This window comes from Pithys albifrons, chromosome 25 (genome assembly GCF_047495875.1).
Source record: "Pithys albifrons albifrons isolate INPA30051 chromosome 25, PitAlb_v1, whole genome shotgun sequence".
In the NCBI taxonomy this organism is placed as follows: domain Eukaryota; kingdom Metazoa; phylum Chordata; class Aves; order Passeriformes; family Thamnophilidae; genus Pithys; species Pithys albifrons.
In genome coordinates, this window is record NC_092482.1 from 1,290,863 (window position 1) to 1,316,630 (window position 25,768).

At 62.9% G+C, this 25,768-nt stretch overlaps 2 protein-coding genes across 3 annotated transcripts; both read right to left on the reverse strand.

The window, feature by feature from the left end:
* Positions 1–1,030: 1,030 nt before the first annotated feature.
* STARD3 (StAR related lipid transfer domain containing 3) lies at positions 1,031–17,975 on the reverse strand. The gene is made up of 15 exons (XM_071577542.1): positions 17,890–17,975; positions 14,378–14,633; positions 11,520–11,597; positions 11,251–11,328; positions 11,110–11,163; positions 10,908–11,025; positions 9,561–9,656; positions 8,876–8,931; positions 8,092–8,184; positions 6,919–6,981; positions 5,871–5,966; positions 5,323–5,402; positions 4,859–4,963; positions 3,647–3,740; positions 1,031–1,826 (listed from the first exon to the last, which is right to left on the reverse strand). The coding sequence occupies exons 2-15, from the start codon at positions 14,588–14,590 to the stop codon at positions 1,722–1,724; spliced, it is 1,329 nt and encodes a 442-aa protein (XP_071433643.1). The 5' UTR covers positions 14,591–14,633; positions 17,890–17,975; the 3' UTR covers positions 1,031–1,721.
* A 1,466-nt stretch (positions 17,976–19,441) lies between these two features.
* PPP1R1B (protein phosphatase 1 regulatory inhibitor subunit 1B) lies at positions 19,442–25,566 on the reverse strand. Of its 2 annotated transcripts, none has more exons than XM_071577416.1 (8): positions 24,322–25,566; positions 23,386–23,446; positions 23,049–23,071; positions 22,133–22,208; positions 21,912–22,031; positions 20,822–20,890; positions 19,983–20,117; positions 19,442–19,912 (listed from the first exon to the last, which is right to left on the reverse strand). In XM_071577416.1, the coding sequence occupies exons 1-8, from the start codon at positions 24,400–24,402 to the stop codon at positions 19,824–19,826; spliced, it is 654 nt and encodes a 217-aa protein (XP_071433517.1). In that variant the 5' UTR covers positions 24,403–25,566; the 3' UTR covers positions 19,442–19,823. The 2 variants fall into 2 exon arrangements, with proteins under 2 accessions (XP_071433517.1, XP_071433516.1); XM_071577415.1 differs by lacking the exon at positions 24,322–25,566 and adding an exon at positions 23,787–23,926.
* Positions 25,567–25,768: the final 202 nt, after the last annotated feature.

Genomic DNA, 25,768 nt, shown 5'->3' on the forward strand with positions numbered 1-25,768 from the left:
TTTATGGCCCCGCTCGGGCTATTTTGGGACGTGTCTCTGGCACGGCGGGCGCGGGACGGTGCCAAGGGGGTGAGCGGAGGTGGGGGTGGCACTGCTGACACGTGTCATCCATCCCGTGTGTGCCACCCACGGGTGTGTCCCCCACACACTTCGCCAGCAACGTGATGGCACCGGCAGGACCCCCCTGGCCCCCGCCCATGGCACGTCTGGCCTTTCCCTGCCCCCCAAAACCCTGGAGGGGTCAATGGAGGTGGGGGTGCCACTGCCAAGGTGGTGGCACAGCCACTTTGTGGCACCTGCCGCTGCCCTCAGAGGGACCTTGGGGTCCCTCCCAATGTGTCACCCCTCAGGACAAGGAGGGTTCTGGCTGCAGGGCCCTCCAAACAGGCTGTTTATAGGGCCAATAGGTAGGTGCCTGTTGGGTGCCAGTGGCCCAGGGCTGGTGACAGGGGGACATGGGGCTGCAGCCCCACCCAGACCACCCCTGGCCATGGGGGTCCCATGCCAGGGAAGAACCAAGGGCTGGGGGGCACTGGGGGCAAGTGGTGCCGACATGGAGGCTCCATGTCCATGGAGCTGCCGGTGCCACCACGGGGTGGGGGACAGTGCCACCCAGGAACAGTGACACCCATGAGCAGTGACACCCAGGAGGGCCAGTGACACCCAGGAGCAGTGACACCCAGGGCCAGTGACACCCAGAAGGAGCAGTGACACCCAGAAGGAGCAGTGACACCCAGGAGCAGAGACACCCAGGAGGAGCAGTGACACCCAGAAGGAGCAGTGACACCCAGGAGCAGAGACACCCAGGAGCAGAGACACCCAGGAGCAGAGACACCCAGGAGGAGCAGTGACACCCAGGGCCAGTGCCACCCAGGAGAAGCAGTGACACCCACAGCCAGAGGCCAAGGCAGTGCAGACCCCACCCTTCATGCCCGGGGGGCTTCGGGGTGCCCCCAGCCCCACACCTGGGGCGACAGGGCTGCGACTCCCGCGGGTGACGAAGGGCACGAGGGTGACAAGGAGCTGCAAACAGTGCAAGGCTTTAATTCCCCCTGGCAGGAGGGTGGGGGCCGATCCCCAGGCCCTGGGGGGGCTCCGGGTGCCCCCCCCGCAGCGCAGCCCCCGCGTGCCGCTGTTTTTAGAGCAGCACACGGAGCTCTCAGGTAGAGGCACCGCAGCCGCCCCCGCGCCCCCCGCCCCCAGAGGATCAGTCTCTGCTTAAGGCAAATCCCGCGCTGGCTCACAGGGAGCTGCGGCTTTGGGAAGGGAGGAGGGGGCTCAGCCTGCCCCCAGCACTGCCCCGGGGTGGGGGGCACAGCCCCGGGGGGCACAGGGGGTGTGGGGTGCACAGGCTGTGCCTTCACCCTGAATTTAGGGGGGCAGAGACTGGCACAGGGCTCAGCTGTGTCCTCACTCCACCGTGGCCTCCACCTCCATCCCCTCTTCCTCATGGAATTGGGGCCCAGTGACAGGAATCTGGGGGGGTCACAGATGAGCCCCCAATCCTTACATGGGGCAGGGGGGCCCAGGCCAGCCCCAGAGAAGGGCAGGGTGGGCGTTTGGCACGTAACAGTCACTGGTTCCAGGGCCCCAGTCAGGGGGCACCGTGGTGGAAGGAGGAGCTCAGCCCCCCTAGGCTGGTCACAGGGGGGAGTCCTGTCCCTGGTGGGGTGCAGGGTCCTGTTCCCCTCCTCCAGAGCAGAGAGGGCAGTGGAATGTCCTCAGGGCTTGGAGCAGAGCTCGGCCACGCGCTGGCGCAGGTGGAAGGCGAACTCGAACATGGTGGCAGCCAAGCTCTGGTGGATCAGGTACCGGGGCAGGCGACCCTGCAGGGACAGGAGAGGGGGCTGTGAGAGAGAATGGGGCTGGGCACTGCCCCACATGGAGGTCTGGGGCTGGGGGCTGCCCTCATCCCGTCCCAGAGGGTTCCAGGAACAAGGACACGGAGACATGAGAAAGGTTTGGAGCTGGGGGCTGCCCCCATCCCATCCCATCTCATCCCATCCCATCCCATCCCATCCCATCCCAGGGACAGGCCCACAGAGCCATGGATTGGGGCTGGGGGCTCCAGGGGTCCCAGGGATGCAGCACCACCACGGTGCGGAGCTGCGGCTCTCACAGAGCTCTGATCTGGGGGAGGAACTGCAACGTGGTTTGATTTCCCTAAAAAAGCCCTGCACGACTCACCCCCACCCACCTCGGCCCCAGCTCCGAGCTGGGAGATCCAGGGAAAAATACTAATCCCAGTCTCTGTGGGGGGAGGGAGCTGCTCTGGGGGTCCCGGGCACGGAGGGATGAGCAGCCAACTATCCTGAGGGTGGGGCAGGCACAGGGCACCCCCTCCCCTCAGACTGGGGGGGTTCGGCACAGGTTTTTCCCTGGAGAGGGTTTTCTCTGGGATTAAAGGGCAGGAGAGTGTGAGGTCACAGCTCCAGGGGCCATTTCAGTCACCTCCCGACAGGAGCTGCGACCCAAACACACACACACGTGCGGAATCCTCCCCCCGGAGCAGGAAGGGATGAGCCACAGGCTATAAATACCCTCCAGGGCCAGAGGAAACAGCGAGGAGCTCCAGAGGGGGTCTGGGCACTGGCAGAGCCCCTCGGGAAGGCGCTGGGAGCAGTTGGGGGTTATTAATAGCTCGGCCGCTCCGGAATTCCTTCCACCGCGGAGGCGGCTCCGGCCCAGGAAGCACAAGGAGCCTCTTTCTCTCTCTGAGCCCCATCAAAGGGGTTTGTTACCCCCCAAACCCGTTACAGGCATCAGGGCCAGATCCATGAAGGACAAAACACATCCCTGGCACAACGTGGGGGGCGGGAGGGCACTGCCCCACTCGGCAGAGCTTCCCAAAGCCTTTGGCAAGGCAGGAGCCGCTGGGCTCTGGAGGAGGGGAGGGGAGGGGTGAGGGCCGTGGGAGGGAGGGAGGGAGGGAGGGTTGGGGGCCGCAGCGCTGCAGCACAGCGATGAATGGAGCCTTTGTGCCGCTGCGGCAGCGCCGTTCCCACGTCAGCCTCGCGCGGGGGAAGGAGCGGAGCCGGCTCTGCTCCCGCATCCGCCCCATCCCCAATCCCCATCCCCATCCTGATCCCGATCCCTATCCCGATCCCTCCCGGGGTGCCTTCTGTCCGGGACACCGGCAAGGACACCAGCGGCTCCACAAATAGCCCCGGACCCGGGTCACCTTGTTCCCCTGGGGGTGGATGCAATTGTACTGGGGAATGTGGGAGCAGAGAATCGTCCCTTTGGAGTGCTCCTGGGAGCAGGAATTGCCCTTTGGAGAGCTCCTGGGAGCAGGGAATTGTCCCTTTGGAGTGTTCCTGGGAGCAGCCAGGCACAATTCCCAAGGCCAACTGTTTCTGGTCCCCAAACTGGCTAAAGCCTCCTCTCCCCATTGTCCTGCATGCAGAGCTGAGACCCCCAAATGAGATTTTCCAGGCAAGGAAGAGCTTCCCCACCTCCTACTGTGGAAAGGAGGGGGATTTTGGGTAGTTTAACCTCCACCTGCCACATCTGAGACCCTTCAGGGCAGTGTTTGATAAGGAACCACTTGTGTGGGTGCTGGGATCCGGGATCCAGGATCCAGGAGCAGGGCCTTGGGGTGCCGGAGCCCAGGGGGAGCCGTGCAGGGACGAGGCACCGGCTTTACCTTCAGATCCGTGTTGAGAATCCAGACGAAGGTGCAGACCCTGGGGTTGCTGGGACACTTCAGGACGATGAATCCTCCGGGTCCATTCTCCCCCCTGTGGAGCAGAGCCAGGAGGATCAGCCAGAGCCAGGGCTGGCTGGAATTCTGCTCTGCTCCAGGACACCCCGCACGGATCCCGTGGCAGGGAGCCTGGCGGGGCAGGAGCAGGTGTGCAGAGCCCAGGAAGGTGTTCCTTGGCTCCAGGTGCACGAGCCAGCACGGCAGGGCAGGTTTCCTGCAGGTGCCTTGGCAGTGGTGGTGCCAGAGCAGCAGCTCTGCCTCTGGATGGTGCCAGCACTTCCCCACGGGAAGGTTTCCCAGGCAGGCACAACCACGAGGGCCCAGGGAAGCCCTGTGTGCTCAGGAGAGGCTCAGGTCAAGGATCCCATCACCCCAGATCCTTCCTGGCACCATCTGATCCATCCCAGAGACGGGAGCTGTGCACACACACAGCCCAAACACAGATTCCCCTTCCCTCCTCAGAACATGCTATTTTTGCTGGGTACATTTGGTAAAGGATTTTTCCAGGCCCTGAAGTCCCCAGCTCTTAAACAGAGTGAGGCAGCTCCAAGATAAAGTGGCAATTACTTTAACCAGATTATTAGGAAAAGCGAGGCCGGAGCGCGTGGTGGCACAGCTGGACCCCGGCAGGAACAAGGAGTCCTTGTCTGCTGAGCCCAAGCCTGCCAGGATCCAGCACCAGCCTGTCCCTTCAGAACAGAGCAGGCCAAAGCCCTGCTGAGATTCTGGCAGCTGGTCCATCCTTCTTCCACCCACAGGACCTTCTCTCCACGTCTTAAATTCGGCTTACAAGGAGCAAGAGGCGTGTGAGAGGCTGGAGCCACAGCCAGCTGTTGACTGCCCCTCTGAAACTCCAGCTTGGGAATTAACTGCTGCATAAACAGGATGTGGACTGGGATGGGGTTGGTGCTGTTACTGCTCGGCACCTCCACTCCCCTGAGCTGGGAAACGCCCCAGCAACACTGACAGCACAGAGAGTTTCTTGAACAAAGGGAGATGAGCAAGGGAAGGAAGGTTTAGCTCCACAAATAGCTCGGCTTCCTGCAAACCCTGCCAGGAAGGCAGCAGGGTTTGCAGTCGAGTGGCTCTTTGCCCTAAAGCTTCACTTGAAAGGAGTGATCCCAGCTCAGAAAAGCAGCTTCTGCCTCTTACCTGACGTACTTGGAGAGTGGAGGCTTCAGGCTGTGCGTGGTCGATATCCCTGAGGAAACGTACCTGTCCCTCCTCCTCTCGATCCGACGCACGTTCACGAAATCCCTGAGCAAAGAAAGGGCACTGCCTGCTTGGAACACACACACAGCATGTGGAAGGAGCAGATCCTGCTCCCTGGACTGCTGGGAAAGGCTGTGGCAGGGCTGTGTCAACACAGGCACAAAGCACAGCCGGCACTGATATGTGGGAGCCCGACTGAGCCACTGCCTGGGGTTTGGAGCTCTGAGAATCCTGCCAGGAATGTCTGGAGGAAACTTCAGGGGCTGCTCGCCCTTGGGAGGGTTATACCATGGTGACACTGGAGCTCCCAGCCAGTCCAGGCACTCCCAGTGCCCTCAGAGGGCTCACCCTGTGTTTTGGGGGGTGTTTGGGGGCTCAGTGTGGACAGAGGGGGCTGAACTGACCTTGGGGACACCACCCCTCCTGCAGCCCCGGCCGCCACGTCGTACGAGACGATCGTGTTGTCCTCGATCCGCTGCAGGATCTGGGGAGGGGAATAAATAAAACAAGGCAGATTTGCTCAGGTTGTGTCTCCAAAAGCCAAGGGATACAGACCCTTCCCCAAACCAGCACTGGCATCAGAGCACCCACAGGGCCCTTGGCAGCTGAGGGGGATGAGCTCGCTGGTGGTGTGTGGCAGGTTTGTCTCCTGAGTTTTTGGGGGGGCACAGGTGTCACCTCCAGCTCTGCAGACCCTCCACTGAGCACAGGCAGGCTTGGCTCAGCCTTGGCCCCTCTCCCTGCCCACCTCACGGGCTCTTGGCCGGGCTCAGGCAGCGGCTGCCGCGGAGCGCTCGGATGAGTGGCGGAGATTTAACGCCTCAGTGACTGGGACCCAGCTCGGCTCCAGCACGGCCTGGGCACTGCCAGCAGCCTGTGCTGGGCTGGGAAGCTCCAGCTCTCCGCTCCAAGGAGCTCCTGTGATTAAGCCATCTTTGTCCAGCACGCTCACCTGGCACGCTGCCACCGTTCTGTTCCACAGGATCATCTTCTCCGGCTGGAGAATCACCTCCTGGTAAACCATTTCAGGAGAGCACTGCAGGAAAGCCTGAGGACACAGCCAGAGCAGTCAGCCAGTGCCTCTGCTCCCCTTGGGGAAGATTGTTTTTAAGAAACACAAAGGACAAGTGGGATCATACCAGAGGGGAGTGGTGGGGGTGGCCTGGCTCTTGTACACGCAAAGCCACACGTGTCACCCGTGTCCCAGTGCTCCCAGGGCACACGTGGGGTCAGGGGACACACAGAGCTCAGGACTGGGAGCACCGAGCTCTGTGCAGGTGTGAGGGCAAGAGTCTGCCTGTTTGCCTCCCCTCCCACCCTTCACCCCTCTCCCAGCAGCTCCCTGTGCACCATTGCTTGGGGAAACCACATTGCTGACTCCTCAAGCCATCCATCCTGCCACCACCATCCATCCCACCCCATCCCCACGGGACCAGGGATCTTTGGAGGCAAACAGTTAACACAGCAAAGTGGGTCCATCCAGCTTTTCCTGAGCTGCTCCACACACAGAGCTGCTCCACTGGCAGCTCCTGCCAGCAAGGCAACATATGCACTGGAACAAAGAGAAGCCACGGCAGCGCCGACGCTTCATTAGAGGATGGTTCCCAGCCAAGGCTCTCCAGCCTGGGAGAGGGCACAGAGACAGGCACTTCCAAGCAGCTCTGCCCCGTGCCAGGCAGCAGCAGACGCCTGCTCAGCCCTGGTCTTGCTGGCAATTAGTTCCAATTAGCCTCCTTGGTCAGATTAGTCCGAGATGCTGGGGTTGGAAGCGAGTCTTGCAGTCACCTGCTCCCAATTCTCCCAGCAGAGTCTGGGGCCTGGGATGTTTACTGGGGAGTTTGTCTGCTGGCCAAGGGGCTTTCCTGGAGAGATTCCCTGGTGCAGTTCATCTGTCTCAAGCACAGGGAGTGTGTTCTGCAGCCTGACCTGCCCTGAAAGCCGAGCTGTGGCCCTTTGCCTGTGCCAGACTGACCAAGGAATTCATCCAGGAAGGTTCTTACCTTTAAAATAAAGGTCTTGCCGTGGAAAGGGATTTCAAAAGTGTAAACAACATCACCAAAGTCCTGTGCAAGAGACAAGAAAGATGCATTTATGTAAGTAGAAGGAATTGCTTCTGTTTGGGGTGAAGTTTGGCAGAACAATGAGGCTCCTGTCACCCTGAGGGACCCCTCCAATGTCCCCTGTCCCCACACCAGGCATGGAAACTGCAAATTTCAGCTGGCCATGCCCAAACTTCCACCAACAAACAATATCCAGAGAGGCAGCAGGGATGAGACAGAAAAAGAATCCACCCTGTGCCAGCCTGCAAACCCCACGTCAAGGTCAAATTCTCTTTGTAGCACCAGGGTAGGGGAGGGTTTGGTGCCAGCGTTACCTACGCCAGGGAAGAGCCTCCCAGAGGGGCTGGGGATGGGCAGAGGAAAACCTTTCATCGTTAGCCCTGTGTTAAACTCTGATTAGTCTATTTAAATCCATCCCCCTTTGGAAAAAGAAAACAATCTGCCCAGCTAGTTTGGCATCAGACAAAGGATCACTTGACAGGGGAATTTGAAACACCAGATGAGACAGCACTTTGCAGGGCTCACACCCCCCCAGTTGTGTTTCCACCCTGGAAAACACGGTTGGGTTTGGGGGGCAGAGGCACCTCCTCTTTCTCCCCACTCTGGGAACCCCAGGAAACTCTGGGGTGAGCAGAGACACATCCCAGATTTACACTCCAGGTCCCTGCACTGGGGAGAAGGGGGACACCAGTGGGTTTGGGGGTGGGAGGAGCAGTCTGTGCCCCACACTCTCCTGCTCCCACGTGGGCCAAGACTCCAGTTTGAGCCCCCCCAGCAGCCTCAAAGGCACCTTTCCATGGAGCGAGGGCCGAGCTGGAGCTGTGGGAGCAGCATTCCTGTGCTCATCCCAAAGGTGAGCCCTCTGCCCACCCACTGGCCACAGGGAGGAGGGACAGGCTCTCTCCTGTCAAACTGCAAGGCAATTAAACGTCTAATTAAATAAGAGGGGATTTTACATTTAACCGAACTGGAAGAGATTCCTAATTCAATCAGGTAATTGTAACGCTTGTTAATTTTTCATGGCACAAGGAGGTTTCCAAAGCCTCGTTTGCCCTGGTTTTTGCTAAGCCATCCGTGCCCTCTGCCAGCTGGGAGGGGTCACACCACACTTGCATTGTTTTTCTCGAACTTCCAGTTCTCCTCCTGGGCGAGGATTTGGTCCACAACCTCCATGGCCTCCTTGCCTTGTCGGATGTACTCCTTTTCCTGGGAAAGGAGAGAGGATTCATGAGCTGGGCGTGCAGGAAGCCTGAGGGGGTGTGTGAGGCTGCTCCCCCCCTCCCTGGGCTGGCAGAGGGAAGGGGGATCAGGAATCTCTTAATTTGGGTCACAGAGGCCTCATTTTGGAGCTCCAAGTCACGCTCCCCGCCCTGGCGTGGATCCACACACCAGCTGGGGCTCCTGCCTCAGTGTGAGGGTTTCCAGCAGGCAAAGGGCTCTGGGATGTGCAGCTTCCCTCCTGGAGGAGCCACAGCCAGGGCTGAATGGCAGCAGGACTACTGGAAAAGGGCACAAAGTCTGTGCCCAGTCAGGGTCTGGGGAGGGGAAGGGCCACCCTGAAAGTCGTGGGGACAGTGAGGTGATGCCTGTCCTGGTATGTGACCCAAAAACAGGGATGGAAGGGGGACAGGCAGGGACAGAGCCAGGACACATCCCTGTGGGATGGTGCAGGAAGAGCACACAGCCCTGGGGGAGTGGGATAACACTGGGGGGCTCAGAGGAGCCCTCCTGGGGTGCACACGAGGGGCTCAGCCACCAGTCCCCAGGGCAGAGGGGTGTGGAATGGGGGGCAGCACCTCCGGTGGGGCCACAGGATTGAGGAGATTCCCACAGCCCCAGCTCAGCCTGGAGAGGGACAGGGACAGTGCCAGCCTCAAGCTGGGCTGCCTCAGTTTACCTGAGCTGTCAAGGCCTTCCTCCCTGTTCCTTCCTCATCCGACTCGTTGTCTGACCCTACGGGAAACACGCAATTAACTCACAGTTAATGAAGATCCCACTGGTACAACCTCCCCCTGACCTTCTTGTGGGGGACAGTGTTCAATCCCTGTCCCTTATCCCAAGGGAAGGGCTGTCAGTGAGGGTGACTGAGCTCACTCTGGATGTCACCTACACCAGGACAACAGCTCCAGGTGACATCTCCCCACCCCAGATCCAGGAATTCCCTGGTGCTGGCACACTTGGTGTCCCAGGGCAGTATCCCAGGGCAGGGACGTGCTGCCAGCCCTGTTCCTCCCCTGCCTGTGCCCACCCACACTGTGCCCTCATCCCCAGGCAGCCTTTTCCAAGTAGGCAGCTCAGAGGATTTAATCCCAAGCCCACACAAGGCTTCAGTTTCCCACGGAGCTGGATCCAGGCACGTGGGGCTGAGGTGGCTCCGACAGAAAGGTGGCACAGGGACAGCGTGGCAGTGCCAGCCCTGCCCAGGGACAGGTGCAGGGTGAGGACAGGGGGCCCTGCTTGGCAGTGCCAGTTCTTGGAGGCTCTGCCAGGGGTTGGGATAACGAGACAGAGCTCAGCGAAGGGGTGATAGAGGTGAGGAATGCCATGGGAGGAGGAGCTGGGAAGGGAACAGCAGGACTTACCCGCAAAGGACTCGGGTGGGGAGTAGAACTGCCCCTCAGAGAGGGCCCGGGGGTAGAGCAGGGGCCGTGAGGCTGCAGCCTGGGCTGCCAGGAACCCTGGGGGCAGAGCACAGGGACTGACACACCTGGCACTGCCCCCAGCCCTGCCCAGGAACCCTGGGGGACAGAGCACAGGGACTGACACACCTGGCACTGCCCCCAGCCCTGCCCAGGAACCCTGGGGGCAGAGCACAGGGACTGACACACCTGGCACTGCCCCCAGCCCTGCCCAGGAACCCTGGGGGACAGAGCACAGGGACTGACACACCTGGCACTGCCCTCAGGGGTGCCCAGCCCTGCCCAGGAACCCTGGGGGACAGAGCACAGGGACTGACACACCTGGCACTGCCCTCAGGGGTGCCCAGCCCTGCCCAAACTCCCTCCCAGCCACTTGTTTCCCACATTTCTCTGTCTTTTCCCAGCCAGCCCATGAGCTTTGCAGCTCCTGTAGCCTCATCTTTTGTCTGAGATGTTTTATCTGCCTGGAGATCAATGGGCTCTTCTGCCTGTCAAATAATCCAAAGGCGATTAAGCATCTAATTAAATAAGAGCTTCCCCTGGAAGCAATTTGGAACCTGAGCCTAATCCAATAGAGGCATTAAACACTTGATCATTTTTCATCTTAAAGCCTCCTTGCAAGACCCAAACATCCTCTGGTGCTTTCCAGTCACTCAGAGCACTTCTGATCCAGCCCAGCCTGACCAAACCCCCCAATTTAGTGCCACTTCCAGCCAGTGACGCCTGGAAGAGGGACAAGCTCCTTGTGCTGCTGCAGGAATGGGCAGCTACTCCAGCCCAGGCCCAGCACCTGCTCCTTAGAAGGACCTGGAAGTTACAGGGTGATGTGTAAAGCATTAGGTCAGGCTCAGTCTCTGCTCAGTGTGACCTCAGCGACCACAGGCTGTGAAATTTCACACCCCATAACTCACAGCGTGCCCCGTAACGTGTCTGGGACTGCAGCAATCCCTCTGGAAAGGTCTCCAGCCACATCCAAACACAGAGATCAGGGACAGGGAGCCCAACACTCTGCCTGGCATTTGCCTCACTGCGTCCAAACACCTTCTCCCAGACACTGGGGAATCTGGCACACTTTTCTCCCCTCAATTAAAAGATGCTTTTTATAATCTGGTATTTTCTTACCCTGAAGGGACTTGTACACCATGACAGGACTGAGTCAGGCACTTCCCATCCCAGCCAGCCTGGAGATCCCTTCTCCAGAAATGTCAGACCAAGGTGCTGCCAAAGCAACAGCAACCCCAGGCCTGGTGCTTTCACCCAACCTGCCCCAGAGAGGAGCAGGACACTCACATCGCTCCTCTTCTGCTTCCTGAGTGAGCACTTTAAAATCCAGGAACCAGGTCTCCAGCCAAGCAATGACAAACGAGACGATGGGCAGCAAATAGCCAAAAGCTCCTTTGGTCAGAAGCTGTGGGAGAAACCACAGGGAATTACCCAAACTGGGGGAAAAAACCCAGCACTGAGAAATCCCAAAGGCAGCAGGGAAACCAACCTCGGAGAGGATGACCTTCACAATCAGGAAGGCACTGGAGACCAGTGTAGTGACCTGAAACACAAATGGAGTGGCTCAGAGCCCTGGGAAGCCCAGGGAGGGAGGGAAAATGAACCCAGGGAAGGCCAAAGTGGCTCTTACCGCGATGACCCACCAGTGGCGCAGGCGGACGACGGCGTAGCCCAAGAGCAGCACCAGGAAGCGAAACAGGGCCAGGAGCTGCACAAACACACCCCCAGGGGCACCAGTCACTGCCCCTGCCCCTCTGCCAGCTGCTGGGACAGGGGCAGGGGCAGCTCCTGAGGGACAGGACAGGTCAAGGCTGCACCAGGATGGGCTGTGACCGGCCTGGAGTCAAGGCCAGCCCCTCCCTGTGCCCACCGAGGCCTGCAGGAGGCTGAGATACTCACAAATATGTCAAAGAAGGAGGTCTTGAAATTGTAATTGATGATTTCCTCCCTCAGGTTCTGCTGGATGCCATCCTTGGTCTGAGGGGAGACAGGGAAGAGCAGGAAGATGCTGAGTGCACTGACAGGAAACTCAGGGAACAGTTCCCAGAGTATGGCCAGGGCAGGGGATGCTCATGGAATGCCAGTGCTGCCAGCACAGCCCAGGCTGGATCCCAGGGCACATTCCCTCTGGAATATAAAGGCTGCCCAGCACAGACTGGGATGGATCCCAGGGCACATCCCCCTGGAATATAAAGGCTGCCCAGCACAGCCCAGGGAGGATCCCAGGGCACATTCCCTCTGGAATATAAAGGCTGCCCAGCACAGCCCAGGCTGGATCCCAGGGCACATTCCCTCTGGAATATAAAGGCTGCCCAGCACAGACTGGGATGGATCCCAGGGCACATTCCCTCTGGAATATAAAGGCTGCCCAGCACAGACTGGGATGGATCCCAGGGCACATTCCCCTGGAATATAAAGGCTGTCCAGCACAGCCCAGGCTGCCCAGCACAGACCAGGCTGGATCCCAGGGCACATCCCCCTGGAATATAAAGGCTGCCCAGCACAGACTGGGATGGATCCCAGGGCACGTTCCCCCTGGGATTCACACCCAGGAGGGTGGGTTGGGCAGGCAGGGACATTAAACACCTCCCATGGCTCAGCACAGCCAGTGCCACCGGCCCCTGAAGGCCCTGGATGGCACCTCCCAGTGGAACCTGCTGCCTGCAGGTGACAGACCTCAGAGGAATGGGAGGAGATGTGGGAAAAAAGGGGAAACCACAGGAAAATGCTTCTGTGGCACCCAGAACATCTCCCTGCCAGGGCTCTGGGGGTCACTCAGGACCTGGGGGGGTTTAGGGATCCTCCTCATGCCAAGCACCGAGGGGTCCCTTCTCCCTCCTTCCCAGCCACTGCTCCCAGCAACACTCCAGGAGATCTGAAGGAAGGAGGGAACCAGCAGGTTCAAACGTGCTGGCAAAGGGGGAAGAGGAAGGGCAGGAGGATGCCCAGCCACGGGCACAAAGGAAGCCTGAAAGAGGCCAAAACACTCTCTAGGATTCATGGACAAAGCTCACATCCTGCCTCATCCCAAGATAATCTGGGGTCTGACAGCCCTTGGACACCACAAATCCCGGGAGCCTGGGATGGCTGGTTGGGAAGGAGGGGATGGCTGAGGTAGCTGGGACCAGCCCTGCTCCCTTAGGGAGGAGCAAAGTGGTGGATCTCGGGCCAGCCCTTGGCAGGAGGTGTCCTGGCACCCTCCAAGGGCAGGAGAGGAGTCACTGGGAAGGGATCCCTCTGGGCCAGGGCTGGGGCTTAAAATCCAGGGAGAGAGGGCAAAAAGAGGGGGGCAAAGCAGTGCTGGGCTGGTCCTTCAGCTGGTCTGTGGCCACGGGACTCAGCTGGGCCACCAAGAGCCTCTTCCCACACCACGACTCCAGGGGGTGCTCCAGGAGGGAAGAGACACTCCAGGAGGGAAGGGACACCCGGAAAGCTTTGGGTGATGGTCTTTGGGGGGTGTTTTCAGTTCAAACAAAGGCTGTGGACAAAGCAGACAAACGACCCGAGGCATCTCTTTGTCTCTGCAGAATTACAGTTTGCTCTTAACGAGGGGCAATTTGCTCAGCAATTTGCTTATCTCAGAGAGAAAGAAACCGTTGGATAAAATAGGAAAAAAAAAAAAGTGCACATTAGTCATGGTATCAAATCGTTGCTCTTCATAACCAGGCAAATAAGCTGCTCTAAGAGCTTTAAATATGCAGCTTCTCGGCTCGGGGCCCAAATATCAGCAGTTAGTCACTCATTAATGGCTACCTGCACGACCCACGCTCAGCATCACCCTGGTGACCGAGCCAGGATTATCTCCCCGGGGCTGGAAGTGCTGGTTGGAGGCAGCTCCTCGCCCTGGGAGAACTGGGACAAGAGCAGGAGGCTGGGGTCCAAACTGGGTCCAAAGTGGGCGTGCAGGACAGCAGTGGCACGGCTGGAATGCTGGCTGGGAGGGGGTTTTTCCTAAGGGGTGAAGGGCAGGGGGCTCCTGGGGCTCTGGGCAGGGTGAGGAGCTGCTGCCAGGACAATCTGTTAAGTGCAGACACCCGGAGATAAGAAGGGCAGAGATAAGAGCTGTGAGTGAGCCCAGGATCCAGCGCTGCTAAACCAAGGCCAGAGCTCAGGGTCTATCTGATCATCTGCTCCAGGGCAGGACACGGAGTGCCTGAAACCAGTCAGGTCCAGTCCGGGGAAAATAAAAACAAAATATAGCCCAGGGAGGGACTTGGACCGGGTGGGACTGAGGCAAATAAACTGGATTTCCGCATTTGTTGCGACACGGAGCAAACGCAGCAGTTTGTGGCAGTCAGAGGAGACCAAACCCCTCGTGTTCCCTCAGCAGTCCCTGGGGAGGTGCAGCAGCACCTCCAGCTTTCCAGAGCTGAGATTAGCAGAGTATTTCGGGACCAAAGCCCCTCGAGGATCCTCCTCTGGGAGAACAACGACACAGGGAGCGGCTCTGCTTAAGGCCAGGGGAGCAGGAGAGAAGTCTGGCTCAGCCTGGTGGTTCCAGGAGCCCTGGCTTGGGTTACAACCCAACAGAGTCACAAGGACACTGTTAACGACTCTGGGCAGCCCCGACAGCGCCCGGGGCAGGAAACCAGCGGCACTTCAGTTTACACAAAGAGCGGCGGCTCCTTGGCCAGCGCTGGGAAGAGCAAACAAAGATTTGTCCCAGGAGTGCTGGGACTGAGCAATTCAGTGAGAGAGCCGGGTTTGAACAGGGCAAAGATTCCCGGGTTTGCCTCCTCCTCCTCCTCCCGCCTTACGTTCAACTCGATGATCCAGAGCAGGGAGATGAAGAGCAGGTCGAAGGTGACGAAGAGGCAGAAGGTTCTCCTCACATCCGAGATGACCTTCCTCTTCTCCGGGGAGAAGAAGTACGGGGAGAAGCCCTGGCTCTGGGAGAGGGAGGAGCTGATGGAGGCGATGGCCGGCAGGCTGCGGTCCAGGTCCTGCTGCAGGTCCGTGGGCTTGTTCATCCTCCGGGATCGGCACCGGGAGCATCGGCCGCGGCAGCGTCACCTGCGGGGGGACAGGGGACACTCAGGCCCGGGACAGCCCTCCTGCCACCCTCCAAGGGCAAAGAATCCCATGGACAAATCAGACATTGGGAATAAATTCCTCCCTGTGAGGCCCTGGCACAGGTTGCCCAGAGAAGCTGCTCCATCCCTGCGAGTGTCCAAGGCCAGGTTGGAGCACCCTGGGATAGTGGGAGGGGTGGAACTGGATGGCCTTTAATGCTGTGGCAGCAGCAAAGGAGACCCCAACCCCACAGAGATGCCATGGGAGAAGGAAAAGGGGCCACAGATCCCATGAAGGTGCCATGGAAACAGGAAAAGGGCTGCAGATTCCATGGAGATGCTGTGACAGCAGGAAAAGGGACCCCAAACCCCAAGGACAAACCACAGCAGGAGGAAAAGGGGCTGCAAACGCCATGGGAAGGCAGTGAGAGCAGGAAAAGGGGCCCCAAACCCACAAGGATTTTGTGGCAGCAGGAAAAGGGGCCTTGGGATGTTTTGGGAGCAGATCCCAGATCCAGCTCAGTGCAGGGAAGGCAAAGCCTGGGGGGCTGAGGGAACAGATCCCACCCTGCACAGACAGGACAGGCCCCTGGTCCCACCAAGAGTGGCACAGAGGGTGTGATGCCCCCCAGGAGTGGCACACAGGGTGTGATATCCCCCCAGGAGTGGCAGGCAGGGTGTGATGCCCCCCCAGGAGTGGCACAGAGGGTGTGATGCCCCCCAGGAGTGGCACAGAGGGTGTGATGCCCCCCAGGAGTGGCACAGAGGGTGTGATGCCCCCCAGGAGTGGCACAGAGGGTGTGATGCCCCCCAGGAGTGGCACAGAGGGTGTGATGCCCCCCCAGGAGTGGCAGGCAGGGTGTGATGCCCCCCAGGAGTGGCAGGCAGGGTGTGATACCCCCCCAGAAGTGGCACAGAGGGTGTGATACCCCCCCAGGAATGTCAGACAGGGTGTGATGCCCCCCAGGAGTGGCACAGAGGGTGTGATGCCCAGCTGGGCCGGGCAGGGCAGCAGGGAGGGCGCAGGGAAGGGGCTGCTCCGTGTGCCAGCCCAGGGCTGGCAGTGCTGGGCACACACGATCCTGGCACGAGAGAGGGGCTGGAATTGGGAGCCTGTTTTCCTGAGGCCGTGCCAAGCATTGTATTGGGATGTTTCCTCTCCGTCAGAGCAGCACAAGGAGGCCCCTGTGGAGCCCGAGTGTGACACGGGACACAAACACGGAACGAGGATGCCAGAACAGGTCGGGCCGGGGATCTGTCAGAGCCACCTCCGAGTCACCCCCACACCGCCCCTCCCTCCTGCATCCTCCTCCTCCTCCTCCTCCTCCTCAGGGACGTTGGGCCTCCCAAAAACACCTCCCCACACTCTCTGTGGTGTGAGCTCCTCCCTGGCACTGCTGTGCCCGCCGGGATCCCAGCGAGCTTTGCCCAGGGCAGGCCCCAGTTGTGCCAATCAGGAGGCTGCAATACCCGGGGGGAAAAGCCCCAGTGCTGTGCCCAGAGCTTTGGGAAGGGGCAATCCATGGGGCACGAGGGGCTGCGACCCCCCCCCCGGACACTGGAGTGCCTGGGAGGGCCGAGCACAGCCACATTTGGGGCAATTCGGGGCTAATTTGGGACCGATTTGGGGCTCATTTGGGGCGATTTGGGGCGATTTGGGGCTAATTTGGAGCTGATTTGGAGCTACTTTGGAGCTACTTTGGAGCTACTTTGGGGCTAATTTGGGGCTAATTTGGGACGATTTGGGACGATTTGGGGCTAATTTGGGGCTAATTTGGAGCTATTTGGGGCTAATTTGGAGCTGACTTGGGGCGATTTGGGGCTAATTTGGGGCTAATTTGGGGCTGACTTGGGGCGATTCGGGGCTAATTTGGAGCTGATTTGGGGCTAATTTGGAGCTGATTTGGGGCTAATTCGGGTCCCATCCCGGGAGCTGCGGGGCTGGAGAGGGAACAAAGCTGGAATCCTGTCAGTCCCTGCCAGCCCCGCTCCGGGAGGAGCTGCCAGCGCTGTCACCTCCCATCAGCCGCTCCAGGCCCGGCTGGAAGTGACAAAAGTTCAGGACATGAATAAATAATGGCTGGCCCTGCCCCCGGCAGCGCTTCGCACTCGGGCACCTCCCCACAACCTTCGCAGCGCTTTAAAACCACCCGCTGAGCTCCAGGGACCCGACCCCGGCCTGCTGGGGGGGCAGGAGGGGTGTCGGGATAAGGCAGGACACGGCGACAGGGCGTGGGGATATCGGGACATGGGGATATCGGGACACAGAGCCAGGGGTGCAGCTCCAATCCCAGCCCTCCCAAAGGGGTTTAAGCTCCTTTTGGACACACTCCCAAACCATCCAGGTGTGGCACTGGGGGCCGTGGTGGTGACAAGGGTCAGGCTGGGGCTGGGTGGCCCTGGAGGCTTTTCCAGCCTGAGGGATCCCACGATCCCATTCCAGCCAGGGGGGGAACTCCCTCTGCCTCAGAAAAGGGGATTTGGGGGCTCTGAGGAAGGGATTTTGATTGAGAAACCTCCTGGTTTGGGGATGGGGAGGTGAGAGGGGACTGGGGGTGATCCCAGAGAATCCCAGGGGGGACAAGGAGGGAGAGTGGAGGGTGAGACCCCAACCCAATACCCAGCACCGACAGGCAGCAAATCCCCCCAGGACACCCCCCCCCCCCCCAGGACACCAAAAGCACCCCCAGGACACCAAACCCCCCCCCCAGGACACCAACCCCCCCCGCCAGGACACCAAACCCCCCCCCCTCCCAGGACACCAAACCCCCCCCCCCCGCCAGGACACCAAACCCCCCCCCCCCCCCAGGACACCAAACACCCCCCCCCCCCAGGACACCAAACCCCCCCCCCAGGACACCAAACCCCCCCCCCAGGACACCAAACCCCCCCCCCAGGACACCAAACTTCCCCCCCCCGGTGCCAGAGCCCCCAAAACATTCAGTGTCACCACCCAAACCCCCCCCAGGACACCGAAACCCCCCTAGTCCTTTGTCACCGCCCCCAAACACCCCCAGAGCGGTGTCACCACTCCCAAACACTCCCAGTCCAGTGTCACCACCCCCCGCACACCAAACTCCCCCCAGGCCCCTCCTGTCCCCGGCACAGCCCCGAGGCTCCGCTCACCGCTCCCCACCCCGCACGCCCCGCCGGCGGCCGCGCTCCCGGGCCCGCGGCAGCACCGAGACCCCCGCACAGCCCGGGCAGTGTCTGAGCCCCCCCAGGAGCCCCCGGGCCCGCCCAGACCCCGCCGGTACCTCCCGGTGCCGGTGCCGGTCCGGCAGCCGCTTCCGGCCCCGCCGCCACCTCCGACCCGGAAAGGAAACGGCGGAGCCAGAACGGGCCGGCACAGACCATTGGCGGCCGCGGGGGGGGGGACGGGAGAGACCATCGGGGGGGGGGGGGGGGGGCAGTGAGGCTGGGAGAGACCATTGACCTGGAGAGGGGGGATCAGTGGGGCTGGGAGGGACCATTGACCAGGAGAGGGGGGATCAGTGGGGCTGGGAGGGACCATTGACCAGGAGAGGGGGGATCAGTGGGGCTGGGAGGGACCATTGACCAGGAGAGGGGGGATCAGTGGGACTGGGAGGGACCATTGACCAGGAGAGGGGGGATCAGTGGGGCTGGGAGAGACCATTGACCTGGAGAGGGGGGATCAGTGGGTCTCGGAGGGACCATTGACCAGGAGAGGGGGGATCAGTGGGGCTGGGAGGGACCATTGACCTGGAGAGGGGGGATCAGTGGGGCTGGGAGGGACCATTGACCAGGAGAGGGGGGATCAGTGGGGCTGGGAGGGACCATTGACCAGGAGAGGGGGGATCAGTGGGGCTGGGAGGGACCATTGACCAGGAGAGGGGGGATCAGTGGGACTGGGAGGGACCATTGACCAGGAGAGGGGGGATCAGTGGGGCTGGGAGAGACCATTGACCTGGAGAGGGGGGATCAGTGGGTCTCGGAGGGACCAGTGGGGCCAGGAGAGGGGGGATCAGTGGGGCTGGGAGGGACCATTGACCTGGAGAGGGGGGATCAGTGGGGCTGGGAGGGACCATTGACCAGGAGAGGGGGGATCAGTGGGGCTGGGAGAGACCATTGACCTGGAGAGGGGGGATCAGTGGGGCTGAGAGAGACCAGTGACCAGGAAAGGGGGAATCAGTGGGGCTGGAAGAGACCAGTGGGGCTGGGAGAGACCATTCACTGTGGAAGGGGGTTTCAGTGGGGCTGGGAGAGACCATTGACACTGGGAAAGGGGGTTCAGTGGGGCTGGGAGGGACCATTTTCCTGCAAGGGGAAAATCTATGGGAATGGGAGAGACCATTCCTAAAGAAGGGGGATCAATGGGGTGAGGGAAGGACCATTCCCGGCATGAGGGGGGGTGTCCATGGGGCTGGGAGGGACCATTTGGGGTTGGGGGATGTCCATGGAGTGCTTGACCCCGCCCCTCATCTCCCTTCTCAGGCCCCCTGTTCCCAGAACCGCCCCCATCCCCTGCCCCACACCCTGGGCTGTCACCCCAGTGGGGGGTCAGAATCCCCCCTTAATGGGGGCCAGAAACCTCCCAATAGGGATCAGAAGCCCCCAAACATGGGGGTCAGAACCACCCCACAATGGGGGTCAGAGCCCCCCACACAAAGGGTCAGGACCCCCCCAGACAGAAGGGTCAGGACCCCCCCAGACAGGGCTCAGGACCCCCACACAAAGGCTCAGGATCCCCCCAGACAGGGCTCAGGACCCCCACACAAAGGCTCAGGATCCCCCCAGACAGGGCTCAGGACCCCCATGGCCAGACCCCCAGAGCAGCTCCATCCTCTGTACAGCCTTTATTGCGGGCGGGGGCTCTGCTCGGTGGGCACAGGGGTGGGCAGGGGCCGGGCTGGGGGGCACACACCCCGCCAGCCCCCGGGGGTCCCACCCCAGCCCCTGCCCTGGCAGCCGGGGTGGGGGGCACGAGCCCAGTGGGGAGGGGGCGAGGGGGGGCCTGGCATGGCCCGGCATGGCCCAGTTTGGCCCAGTTTGGCCCGGCATGGCACGGCACGGCGCGGCACACGGCAGACGAAGCGCAGGCAGCGGGCGGGGGGCGGCCGGGGGGAGCACAGGCGAAGCTGCTGAGGCCGGAGGGGGCGGGCAGGCCGGGGGGCCGGGGGGGCGGTGCCCGCTGTCCCGGTGTCCCGGTGTGCCGGTGTCCCGGTGCCGGCTAACTGGTGCCCAGCGGGAAGGTGGGCGAGTGGCGCTCGGTGCCGATGGGGCGCGGGGGCACCTCGGTGAAGCCCACGTGTCGCCGCTCTGGGGACAAACGGGGGGGTCACAGCAGGGGACACCCGCGGGGGACGCTGCGGGGGGACACCCCACGTACCCCCAGTGCCACCGTCCGGCTCCTCCTCGTCGCCCTCGTCACCCTCGGGGTCCTCGGGGATCTCGGACACCGTCAGAGACTTCAGGTCCTCCTCGCGCTCGTCGATGCCGCCGGCGAAGGAAACTTTCTGCCCGCCTGTGAGGGGTCGGGAGGGTGGCCCTGGTGGCCAGGAGGGTGGCCCTGGTGGCCCAAAGGGTGGCCCCAGGGAGCCCTGACCCAGGGGACTCCTCTGCAGCGCGGGGCGGGACAGGACCCTGAGCCCTGGTGCCCACCTGGCACCACCCGGGCGAGGGGATGCAGCGGGTTGGGTGGGTGGGTGGGCAGCCACAGCCCCTCGTGGTGCCTGTGCCATCCCTCTGCCATCCCCATCCTCTGCCATCCCCATCCTCTGCCATCCCAGTCCCTCTGCCATCCCTATCCTCTGCCATCCCCATCCTCTGCCATCCCCATCCTCTGCCATCCCCATCCTCTCCCATCCCCGTCCTCTGCCGCCCCTGTCCCTCCTGCTGTCCCCATCTTCCCACCGTCTCCATCCTTGTCATCCCCATCCCTGCCCTCCCACCACCCTCACCCATCCACCACCCCTGTCCTGCCACCATCCCAAATCTCCTTCCATCCCTGTCCCCTCATCATCCCGATTCTCCTGCCATTCCTCTCCCGACATCGTCCCCATCCCCTCGCCGTCCCCATCCCTGTCCCCCCACTGTCCCCATCCCTGTCCCCCCACTGTCCCCATCCCTGTTCCCCCGCTGTCCCCGTCCCTCCCACTGTCCCCATCCCTCCCACTGTCCCCATCCCTCCCGCTGTCCCCGTCCCTCCCGCTGTCCCCACCCCGTTACCTTTCCGCTTGTGCGCCTTCAGCCCGGCGGGGAAGTAGCTCCTCTCGGCTCTGCCCTGGCTCCCCGGGGCTGCCCGGGCGGGGGTGGATGAGGCCGGGCCGGGGGTGGGCACGGCCGGCACCGGGACACGGCCGGAGCCGCGTCAGCCAACGCCGGGGGTCCTGCTGGCGTCACCCGGCCCGGCGGGGGACAGGGACACGGACCGGCGGGGGACAGGGACAGGGGCTGGCGGGGGGACAGGGACACGGCCCGGCGGGGGAACAGGGACACGGCCCGGCGGGGGGACAGGGACACGGCTCCGCGGGGGGACAGGGACAGGGACCGGCGGGGGGACAGGGACAGGGGCTGGCGGGGGGACAGGGACACGGACCGGCGGGGGGACAGGGACACAGACCGGCGGGGGGACAAGGACAGGGGCCGGCGGGGGACAGGGACACGGACCGGCGGGAGGACAGGGACAGGGGCCGGCGGGAGGACGTGTGGCCCCGTCACCGGGCGAGTGGGCAGCAGGGACGGGCAGCCGGTCTGTGTCCCTCCCCCGGACTCCCGCCTGTCCCCGGGGGCAGCAGGGGTTGGTGGCCCCGCTCTCTGATCCAGCAGCCCTGTCCCTGCCTCCACGTGTCCCCAGGCTCCACAAATGCTGTCCCCATGTCCCCTGGGCTCTGGTACCCCCATCCCCATGTCCCCTGGGCTCTGGTATCCCCGTCTCTGTGTCCCCAGGAATCCAGGACCCCCATCCCCATGTCCCCTGGGCTCTGGCATCCCTGTCTCTGTGTCCCCATGTTCCCCGAGGTCTGGCAGTCCCAGCCCCACAGCCCCACAATCCCCGTGTTCCCCTCTCCCATGGATTCCAGCAGCATCAGCCCCACATTCTCCCATCTTCTGGGTTCCAGAATCCCTGTCTCCATGTCCCTGTGTCCCCCAGGCTCCTGCATCCCCACCCCCATGTCCCCTGGGCTCCAGGACCCCCATCCCCGTATCCCCAGGGCTCTGGTCCCCCCATCCCCGTATCCCCTGGGCTCCAGGACCCCCATCCCCATGTCCCCTGGACTCTGGCACCCCCATTCCCATGTGCCCCTGCCCCTCTCACCAGACTCGAGGCCGCTGTCGGGGTCGCAGCCGTGGTCCCCCTCATCGGGCTCCCCGTCGGAGCTGTCCCCGCCTCCCAAGCCGCTCTCCTCCAGGTGGGACTGCACGATGCGCTGCACCGCTGTGGGCACGCCGGTGTCACCGGGCACTGGGAGCACTGGGAGCACTGGGGGCTCCCTGCCAGAGGGGCCCCAGCCCCCTTTCTCCCCTCCCGGGCGGTACCTTTGAGCGAGGGTGGGGTGTAGGCACACGGGTTGGTCCTCTTTGGTTTGAGCAGGCAGCCCTCGCCCGAGGAGCGCTGCGGGGGGAGCGGCGTCGGCGGGGGGGGTCCTGCTGTGTCCCCCCTCCCCGGGGGTCACCGCGGCCCCGGGGCAGCCAGGCACCCCCCGGCAGGGCGATGGAGGGTCCCCCTGGGGGGATGTGGCACTGGGGACCCCATCCGGGGGGCCCTGCCATGGGGATGGGGCACTGGGGACCCCACCATGGGGATGTGGCACTGGGGACCCCATCCGGGGGGCCCTGCCATGGGGATGGGGCACTGGGGACCCCACCCGGGGAACCCTGTCATGGGGATGAGGCACTGGGGACCCCACCATGGGGACCCTGCCATGGGGATGTGGCACTGGGGACCCCACCATGGGGATGTGGCACTGGGGACCCCATCCGGGGGGCCCTGCCATGGGGATGGGGCACTGGGGACCCCACCATGGGGATGTGGCATTGGGGACCCCACCATGGGGATGTGGCACTGGGGACCCCACCCGGGGAACCCTGCCATGGGGATGTGGCACTGGGAACCCCACCATGGGAATGTGGCACTGGGGACCCCATCCGGGGAGCCCTGTCATGGGGATGTGGCACTGGGGACACCGAGATACAGACCCCTCCATGGGGACATGGCATTGGGGACCCCGTGATGGTCACAAGGCCGTTTGCTCTGCAGCCAAACCCCCCAGCCTGGCTCGGCTCCTTGTCCCCGTCCTGTGTCCCCGTGCCCGTGTCCCCGTCCCCGGCGCCGTGTGCCAGTGCCGGGAGGGAGCCGATAAGCGCCAGGCGCCAGAGCTGGGCCCCGATAATCCCCCGGGGGACACAGGACAGGGGAGCGGGGCTGTACTGGGGGGTCCTGGTGCCCACTCACCTGGTAGGGCAGGTTCTCATCCTCTGGGTTGGCAGCACCGAGGAGAGAGGGGCGAGTGTGAGGGGGGCTGCCAGTACCCAGCAGTGCCAGGCAGGACCCTACCCACCCCCCCGACCTCTGCTCCAGGGGTTACCCTGTCCCCCAGGGACCTGCCACCGTGTCCCACCCTGCCACCCACCACCCTGATCAGTATGTGGCATTCTGTCCCCTCCCCACCACCATGTCCCATCCCGGACATCCCATTCCACTCTGCCACCATGTCCCCTCCAGGACATCCCATAACATGCAGGACACCACAAGCCACCCCTGCCCCGTGTCCCACCCGTGTCCTGCTCACCTGGGGACGAGTGTTCAGAGAGCTGGAAGAGCATGGCCGGCGTGGGCCTCCGCCGGCGGATCTGAGGCACAGCGGGGTGTCACGGGCTGGGGACACCTGTGACACCCCTGTCCCCTGCCCTGCACCCCAGGGACACGCGTGTGCACGTGTGTGAGTGTGCGTGTGGGACTGGGGCAGGTGTCCCCTGTCCCTCCCGGCCCCACGAGAGCGCCAGGTCCAGCCGGGACCCTCCGGGGAGATCCCTGAGTCCGGCGAGTGCCGGGAATGTCCCCTCTGATCAGGCATAACCAGCGGGGGTGGGTGCATCATCCCCAGCGTGCCCTGTCCCCTCCATCCCGTCCCTGTCCTCATCCTGTCCCCTCCATCCCGTCCTTGTCCTCATCCTGTCCCCTCCATCCAACCTTTTCGCTCCTGTCCCATGCAGTCCAGTCCTGCCGTCCGTCCCGTCCCATGCCCTGCCCGCTCTGATTCCCCTTGTCCTGCTCTGCCGGTACCATCTCCTCCCTCCTGTCTCCTCTGTCCCCTCTGATCCTCCTCGTCCTCCTCCCCAGTTCCATCCCCTCCCTCCCCTCAGTCCCCTCCCACCTCCCCCTCGTCCCATCCCATCTGTCCCAAAACAGCTCCCACGTCTACTCTTGTCACTCCCATCCCCTCTGTTCCCCCCGATCCCGCTTGTCCTGCTCTTCCCGTCCCATTCCGCCCCTCCCGTCGCTTCTGTCCCCTCCCCTGTCCCCTCCAATCCCCCTCGTCCTGCTATCCCCCCCTTCCTGTCCCCTCGAACCCCCCTTGTCCCATCCGCTCCCTCCTGTCCCTCCTGTCCCCATCGCGTCCCCCTGTCCCCGTCCCTCCCCGCCCCACTCCAGCACCCCGGGGCTCTTCCGTGCGTCCCCCCCCCGGTTATTCCGGGGGTCCCCGCACCCCACTTTGCCCACTCACCAGCTCGACGGCGCGGGGGTCCAGCTGACTGGGGGGGGCCGGCACCGAGAACTGGATCTTCTTGCGTTCTTTGGGGTCCATGGCCTTGGCCGGGGGTCACCGAAGACGGGGGGGTCTCTGCCACCGGTGCCCAGCGGAGTTCGGTGGCACCCGGGGCTCGGTACGGCGAGGAATGAGAGTGGCGGGAGGTGGGGAAGGCAGAGCCGGTGAGGAGGAGGAGGAGGAGGAGGAAGGAGAGGGAGGGAGGACACGTCTTCCTACCAGGCGCTGAATTATTCATCCCCCCTCCCCGGGCAGGGGGGCTGAGGCCGCGGTAATGAGGCTTTGGGGAGCCCCCCAGGGGGTTCAGCCAACCTGTGGGGGGTCCTTAACCCCTTCCCTGCCGTGCGGGCCCCCCACTGCTGTGGCCGGTTGGGATGGGACAGGGTCGGGCTTCTCCACGCGAGTCCCTGTCCCTTGTGCCCCGTTCTCCCCCCCGGGCGGGGGTGGGCAGGGGACAGGGGTCCTGCCGCTCCCACCCTTGGGTGGGCAACGGAAGCCACTCCCCCCGGGCTGCTCTGCGCTGCATGGGACAGGGACACCACTCCGGGGACGCGGCCAGGGGACATCCGCGGGGACTGGGGACCCCCGAACATCCCATCACCTGGGAAGGGTGTCCCCTCCTCTCCAGTCCAGCCCCCGGGATGCTGGAGGTGGGGGGCTGTGTCCTCACCCAGGCCGTGCCCACCTGCCCCGGCTCTTTCCTCTTTCTCTGGGATTTTCCCCACAGAAAATTCCATGAAACGCAGATGTTTCCCCCGGGGAAGTGGGGGCTCAGCCCCCAGGGCACTGCTTGGCACCGGTGCTGCACTTTCCCTACAGGGGCCCGGGTGTCAAGGGCATCGCACTGAGGGGGCACAGCCAGGGCGTCCCCGTGCAGGGGACAGCAGTGCCACCAGGAGCCGGAGCGGTGGCTCGTCCCCTCCTGGGACGTCCTGGGGCAGCGCCGATGGAAACGCCCGTGAGCAGGAACGAGGAAGGGGGAGCTGAGAACTGGCTCCGTCCCCCGGATCTCCCGGTGCTCCAACGGCTGCGGTGGCCGCGGGCCAGCAGCCACCGCTCCAGCAAAATATTTACCCGAGTGGCACCGAGCCATGGACCAGCCTCCCGCCCGCCCGGCACCACGCGGCACAGCTCGGCAAAACACGGCCAGGCTCGGCTCCGGGAGGCAAAGCTCGGCTCTGGGGGGCAAAGCCCGGCTCTGGGGGGCTAATCTCAGCTCTGGGGGGCAAATCTCAGCTCTGGGAGGCAAAGCTCGGCTCTGGGGGACAAATCTCAGCTCTGGGGGGCAAATCTCAGCTCTGGGGGTCAAATCTTGGCTCTGGGGGGCAAATCTCGGCTCTGGGGGACAAATCTCAGCTCTGGGAGGCAAATCTCAGCTCTAGGGGGCAAATCTCAGCTCTGGGGG